Below are 7,178 nucleotides of genomic sequence, written 5' to 3' on the forward strand. Positions count from 1 at the left end.
GCGTTTCCACGATAGAAAGAATACGGGGACGTCTCATCGCCAGAACGACTTTGGCTCCGCCCACGATGTACCTCTCAATTGGCTTCCAAAACACTATGGACTTTCCTGTACTTTCTATTTTTGGAGGGATGTTCTGCAAGTGTTTCTTGTTTTTTGACTTTTGAGGCAAAGTCGCAAACTGATGAAGGCTGGTGGGCCCAAACCTTTTCACTGCCTTTACCGCCGGCACGTTACGCACGGACACTCCCCGACCGTCCACGTGGCACCCTGCTCGCCAGGCCAACAGATCTGCCTCGTCTTCCTCGTGCCATCCCCTCGTCAGTTGCTACCGCACCGCTCCACTCTCCTAGCTCCGTTCCGTCTCCGGCCGCTTCAAAGCGCGCAGGCCACCAGCCCCGGTGGAGATTCTCCGCCGACGCTGACAACCCTCCGTGCCGTGGACGACGATGCTGTGCCTAGCCTCCTGCTCCTCCCCGCCCTCCGTCCCGCCGCGCCCCTCCTATCCGGCTGCGGTCCGGCCCCGTCCGGGTATCCGGGTGAGCCGAGATCTGTTCTGTTCTAGTAAAGTATTATTTTAACCTTCTCCCTTCTGCTTTCCTGTGGCGAGTTTCTTTCTTGACGGCTCTGATGTGCGACCGGTCGCCTGCAGGGTGGCTCCGGCGCCGGCGGCAATGTGCCTTCTTCACTCCGCTGGCCGTCTCCACTGAAGGTAAACCTCTTCTCTGCTTATCCAGATTCGCTGGAATTCTATGACCAAACAGGAATCTGATGGTGATTATGTAAATAAGAATTGCTACTGCTGATAAGCCTGAATACGTTCACTCATCTCATCAGAGGTCTGCAATGTTTCAACAAGTGGATGTGATTTCAATCAAATTTCTTTATGTATGTCTGATTTCAATCAGCACATAGTATAACCTCTGCTCCATGATTACCTGTTGTGTATCTCTGCTGCTTGTTCAGTTCTAATCTGCTGCTCGATCCAACTGTGATTCATATACTACAAAAGGCGAATAGCAGAATTTATGTTGCCGAGACTGCGCGGGAAAACAAAACTGTGGCAACAGAAGATGGTGTCGGCCACCTTCCCATATACGATCTGGATCCGAAGTTGGCAGAATTCAAGAACCACTTCAATTATAGGATGAGAAGGTACCTTTACCAGAAACATTTGATTGAGAAACATGAGGGAAGCCTTGAAGAATTCTCCAAAGGTTAGCTTTTGTTCATGCATTCGAAATGCTAGTACTTGCAACGCCCACAGCACAAAAGCACACACTTATAAGCTCTGTGTTTCTGGCCTCCGGTGTGTACATACTTAGGCTATCTGAAGTTTGGGATCAACACAGAACCTGGCGCAACTGTATACCGGGAATGGGCCCCTGCAGCAATGTAAGTTCAAATATATATTGTCATGCAACTACTTGTTAATGGGCCTGGGTTAACATATAACTAAATGCTGATGAGACTATCCTGGTTTGTTAAGTTAAGATATATGATCCCAGCAAAAACAAAAAAAAGTTAAGATATATGAAAAATGCTTTCCCTTTTCTGATCATGGTCCTAATTGACAATATTTACTTCTCACTATCTTTAGTAGATCCATGTACTTATTTGCAAGTCTTTACTTTATGGTGTAGGGAAGCACAACTTGTTGGTGACTTCAACAACTGGAATGGCTCTGAGCACATGATGACCAAGGATAATTTTGGCGTCTGGTCAATCAAGATTCCTCATGTCGATGGGAAACCTGCCATACCTCACAATTCCAAGGTTAAATTTCGATTTAGGCACGATGAAGTATGGGTCGAACGGATTCCTGCGTGGATTCGTTATGCAATTGTTAATACCTCTAAATTTGGAGCTCCTTACGATGGTGTTCATTGGGATCCACCAACTAGTGAAAGGTCTACCTTTAGTAACTCGAGAGAGCAGGATATTTAAGTAAAACCCAATTAAAATAAAGTAAAATAAATTCTGCCGTGACATGATATTTTTATCTTTGTTTAGCAGGTATGTGTTTAAGCATCCCCGGCCACAAAAGCCTGATACTCCACGTATCTATGAGGCACATGTGGGGATGAGTGGTGAAAAGCCTGAAGTTTACAGAGAATTTGCAGACAATGTGTTACCACGTATAAGGGCGAAAAACTATAACACGGTCCAGCTAATGGCAATCATGCAACATTCCTACTATGCTTCTTTCGGGTATCACGTGACGAATTTTTTCGCGGTTAGCAGCAAATCGGGCACTCCAGAGGACCTCAAATATCTTGTTGACAAGGCACATAGTTTAGGATTGCGTGTTCTAATGGATGTTGTCCATAGCCATGCAAGCAAAAATGTGACGGATGGTCTAAATGGCTATGATGTTGGACAAAGCGCACAAGAGTCATATTTTTGCACAGGAGACAGGGGCTATCATAAACTGTGGGATAGCCGTCTGTTCAACTATACGAATTGGGAGGTATTAAGGTTTCTTCTTTCCAATCTGAGATATTGGATGGATGAATTCATGTTTGATGGCTTCAGATTTGATGGGGTTACATCCATGCTATACAATCACCATGGCATCAATATGACATTCACTGGAAATTATAAGGAGTATTTTGGTTTGGATACCAATGTCGAAGCAATTATTTACATGATGTTGGCTAACCATTTAATACACAAACTCCTGCCAGAAGCAACTATTATTGCAGAAGATGTTTCTGGCATGCCAGTTCTTTGTCAGCTGGTTGATGAAGGTGGAGTAGGGTTTGACTATCGCCAGGCTATGGCTATTCCAGATAGATTGATCGACTACTTTAAGAACAAAGATGCCTATGAATTTCCAATGAGTGGAATATCACAGACTTTGACTAACATGAGTGAAGATCAGGTACGTTTTCTCTCATTTGTTGTTGTGCATGAGTGCATGTTTTGGGGGGTAGTACCCCAGTAATCCATCTACTTGAGGTTACCATTAGTACCCCAATAATCCATCATTATTGCCAAAGCCCACTTAGGGGCTAGAGATGTCCTTTTAGTTGGCAACTGGAGAAGCAAAACATTTTTTTGGAGCTGTCACCTCGAGGAAGCAAAACGATCCTAGAGTGAAGCATGGATATTATCTTGTAAATACATGCCCCCCTTGTATTATTGTATATAAACTCTTTATCATGTTAGAACAAGTTTGTGTCATGTCCTTAGGCCAATGATGATGTTTAAAACCATGACATAATGAATGTTTGACGATATTTTTTTTCTGTGTTTGTGAATATTTCATAATCCTAAACTCAAGCAACAAAGCATAGTCATCCATTTGATGTCCAGCAAGGTATATTCTAAGGTCTTGGTTTTCTAAGTGTTGTTAAATTTTAGAAGTACACACACATAAGGTGTTGAAAATCCTTTCTAGAAAAGGAAAAGTCTATCGTATCCCTATTGGTCTATTCATTTGTTGCCATCCATTCAAACTATTTTATTAGATTTGTAATTAGTCGTACCGAAATGCAAAATTTAGAGGAGAAACGGTGAAGTATAAGACCTAGATTTGGAACTACGGGATGCGGTGAACATCTCCAAGGATGTTATAAGAACAAGAGGAGTTCTCCTGTAGTGAACCTATGTGTTTCATTTGGTTCAATGTATGATGGGTATATTTGCTTGGCTAGGGTTCCTTCTTTAATGTGGCGCGTTTGGCAGTGTGCTTGGGTAGGGTTCCTTCTTTTTTCTTTGATGGGTTGGTTCTTCAATTGTTTATTTGGTAGACACTCTAGCTGCGGCAATGATTAAAACATCGCCACCCGTTTAAGTGAGATTGAACAATCATAGGCAGCATAAAGAAATGTTTGCGCACTTCACTCTACTCTCTATGATTTGTAGGATCTCCATTGACAATTATCTGAGTAATTTATAGAGAAACACAATTCTTAATTGCCAGTGTCAATATGTGCATGTGATACCCGACGATGAAAAAACCATCTGGTCAATTGCGTTATACTCCCTCCGTTCTTAAATATAAGTGTTTTTAGAGTTTTCACTAGAGAACTGCATACGGATGCATATAAACATACTTTAGAGTGTAGATTCATTCGTTTTGCTCCGTATGTAGTCCTCTAGTGAAATATCTAAAACGACTTATATTTAGGAACGGAGGGAGTAGATGAGTTGCACACATAATAGTTCAATAGCTTGTTTGTCTGAATCACAAACTGAGTTTGCCGATGCTTGTAGCAGTCGCTTATGTTGTAATGAAATCCAACTTTTACAAGTCTCATGTGAAACATGTGGATCTCCAATGCATGATGACCCGACTAGTTTATACTCCTTTCGTTCGAAAATACTTGTCATGGAAATATATGTATCTAGATGTATTTTAGTTCTAGATACATTCATTTTTATACATTTGTGCGACAAGTAATTTCGGACGGAGGGAGTATAAGGCACACTATGTTTCCATGTTTAATTGTGCGCCCTTTATTTTGACACGTCATGCATGTATGTATCCATCTAAGACTTTGTTCTTGAACTTTGTTTAATAATATGGCTGCATGCATCAATTGACGCAGTGGCCGGGGGCTTTGTTCCTCATTTAAAAAAAAATGCATGTATGTATCAATGTTAGGCTTCGACATGCTATCATCTTTTGTACCATTTCAAATTATTACTCCCTCTGTACACTAATATAAGCCGTTTTGCAGTTCAGTATCATTTTAGATTATGTTCAACTAGTGCTAGTTGAAGTATAGAAATATATATAGTTTTCCATGTCTAGTTGTAAGATGCAAAATATTTAATGTATAATTTACCATGTAAAAGTTAGTTTTGCATGATACATCATTGTAACTTATTTGAACCCTACTCATGTCTAGTAACTGAAACTTAATAGGATGCAATTGAAAATACGACTGCACAACAGACGACCCCAAGATCAACTTTTGATGTCGTTTCTAAGATACCATCACACAGAAGTGCCACAAGCACGTTCCGACATAATGCCCAATTAGAGACAAATCCATCAAAGTCGCCAACTATTCAAGCTCTTGAGGCTCTACTGTTGGCTGAGAGACAGAGCGCAGCTGCACTCCGAGATGCAACTGACATAATGAGGAGGCAAATAGAGCAATCGGATGCTCTCCTCACCCGAACCAAACAAGAGATGGAGGAATTTAAAAAGAAGCAAGCGAAGACCGACCAGATTCTTCGGCTTCTATTATCCGGAGCTCAGGGTAATCCCACTTCTTAAATCTTAGTTGAAATGCTGATTCTCTTTGTGGACTTGTCATGTGAGGATGTGTGTGCATGCACCTCTTAGATGTATGTCAAACATATATGAGTGTAATACGGGATGTACCAGAAATTACTCACTCTCCAAATTTTGTAATAGTCAATTCAAATTTTGTGATAGTTTATTGCATATTCTTGATTAAAATGGGTTATCGATTAGAGTGAATTCCGTTTTTTACCCCTAAGTTTAACAGTTTTAACACTAATTACCCCATTTAAGAGAATTTCATCCATTATACCCCATTTAAAAAAAAATGTTGCCACATTTTACCCTTTTCTATTATTTGTGAGCATTCTGATATATGGGTCTCGATTGCCAAGTCCACGTGTGATGCCACATCGTCGGTTTTTCTTTTTTTTTTGTGAATTCGTCTTCGATTTTTTCCTGGTATTATGTCCCCATGTAAAACCAGTCCGCGCCGCTGCGTCCGACCAGACGTCCGGTCCTGCCGATCTACGCTCGACCTGAGCCGCGTCATGTTCGCCTCCAGTGCACGCACAGGTCGCCCAACTTCTAACAGCATGCACCGCTCTCGCTCGTGTTATAGGTCGAATCTGGTGCACCACGATCACTCAATGTCGCCACATATCTCGTTGAGTCTGTTGCGCCATAGTCGCCTCCAATCACGGTACACATCGCTCGCCTCTAGTCGCATGCATGATCGTGCCCAAGTCTGGCCGAGTCCACTCCGCTCCTTCCTTCGCAGCGGGGAGGACGAATGTAGGCAACGAGCGGCAAGCGACGGGTCAAGTTTTCATTGGGATCGTCGGAGCCGGAAGCAGGAATTGGTATGGCAATCTCCTTCTCTCTTACACTTACTTGAAATCTCTGTTTTTTACTTCGGTGGTTAGGCTTTCAGATTTTATCGGCTTGAATCTTGAAGCTGTTTGTGTTTTCTGTATAATCCCGAAGCATATTGCTTTGATCTGTTATCCGTACAAGCCTAAAGCATATTGTTTTTATCAGCTTAAATCTTGAAGCTCTTTCTCTCTTACAATTGCTTAAATCCTGAAGCTGTTTCTGTTCTCTGTATAATCCTGAAGCATATTGCTTTTATCCGCTAATTAGTGATTTTATTTTTGCACAAATCAGATGGCAACCGAGATGTGGAGCGTTAGGTACACTTGTCATATCCGTGGATTCCCTTCAGCACCCGACGTTGCCGTCGCCGTCGACGCCGTCGATTCCCTTCAGCACCCGACGTTGCCGTCGCCGTCGACGTCGTCGATTCCCTTCAGCACCGCCGCCGTCATCGACGCCATAAGCTGATCTCTAACCCTAGGCGCGTGCGAGAGCGGTGCATGCGGTTAGAAGTTGGGCGACATGTGCGTGCGCTGGAGGCGAACATGACATGGCTCAGGTCGAGTGTAGATCGCCAGGACCGGACGTCCGGTCGGGAGCAGCGGCATGGACTGGTTTTACATGGGAAAATAATACTAGGAAAAAACCGAAGACGAATTCACAAAAGAAAAGAAAAAACCAACGACGTGGCATCACACGTGGACTTGGCAATGGGGGCCATAGATCAGAATGCTCATAAATAATAGAAAAGGGTAAAATGTGGCAACACTTTTTTAAATGGGGTATAATGGATGAAATTCTTTTAAATGAGGTAATTAGTGTCAAAACTGTCAAACTTAGGGGTAAAAAACGGAATTCACTCTATCGATTATAAGGCCACCTACAAATGAGTTGAGCAAGGATGGGCCCCTAATGGTCCAAAGCAAATCCAGATCACTAACTGGATGTATGTTATGACAAACGAATCTCATCACAAAGTAGATTAATACCGTAACAATTTGTGTTGGCCTCATTAAGCTAAATATGCATTAAATGGATTGTATGATTATGACAACTTAAAGATAAAAGGAAACCACATCGGATTATTACATTATTATTGTTATAT

General features: G+C 42.2%; 1 protein-coding gene across 1 annotated transcript; it reads left to right on the top strand.

Moving 5' to 3' along the window:
* Nucleotides 1–320: 320 nt before the first annotated feature.
* Nucleotides 321–5,391, top strand: LOC123412922 (1,4-alpha-glucan-branching enzyme, chloroplastic/amyloplastic-like). The gene is made up of 7 exons (XM_045105882.1): nt 321–536; nt 650–709; nt 1,010–1,214; nt 1,323–1,392; nt 1,641–1,907; nt 2,014–2,881; nt 4,874–5,391. The coding sequence occupies exons 1-7, from the start codon at nt 447–449 to the stop codon at nt 5,228–5,230; spliced, it is 1,917 nt and encodes a 638-aa protein (XP_044961817.1). The 5' UTR covers nt 321–446; the 3' UTR covers nt 5,231–5,391.
* Nucleotides 5,392–7,178: the final 1,787 nt, after the last annotated feature.

Source organism: Hordeum vulgare, chromosome 7H (genome assembly GCF_904849725.1).
Source record: "Hordeum vulgare subsp. vulgare chromosome 7H, MorexV3_pseudomolecules_assembly, whole genome shotgun sequence".
In the NCBI taxonomy this organism is placed as follows: Eukaryota; Viridiplantae; Streptophyta; class Magnoliopsida; order Poales; family Poaceae; genus Hordeum; species Hordeum vulgare.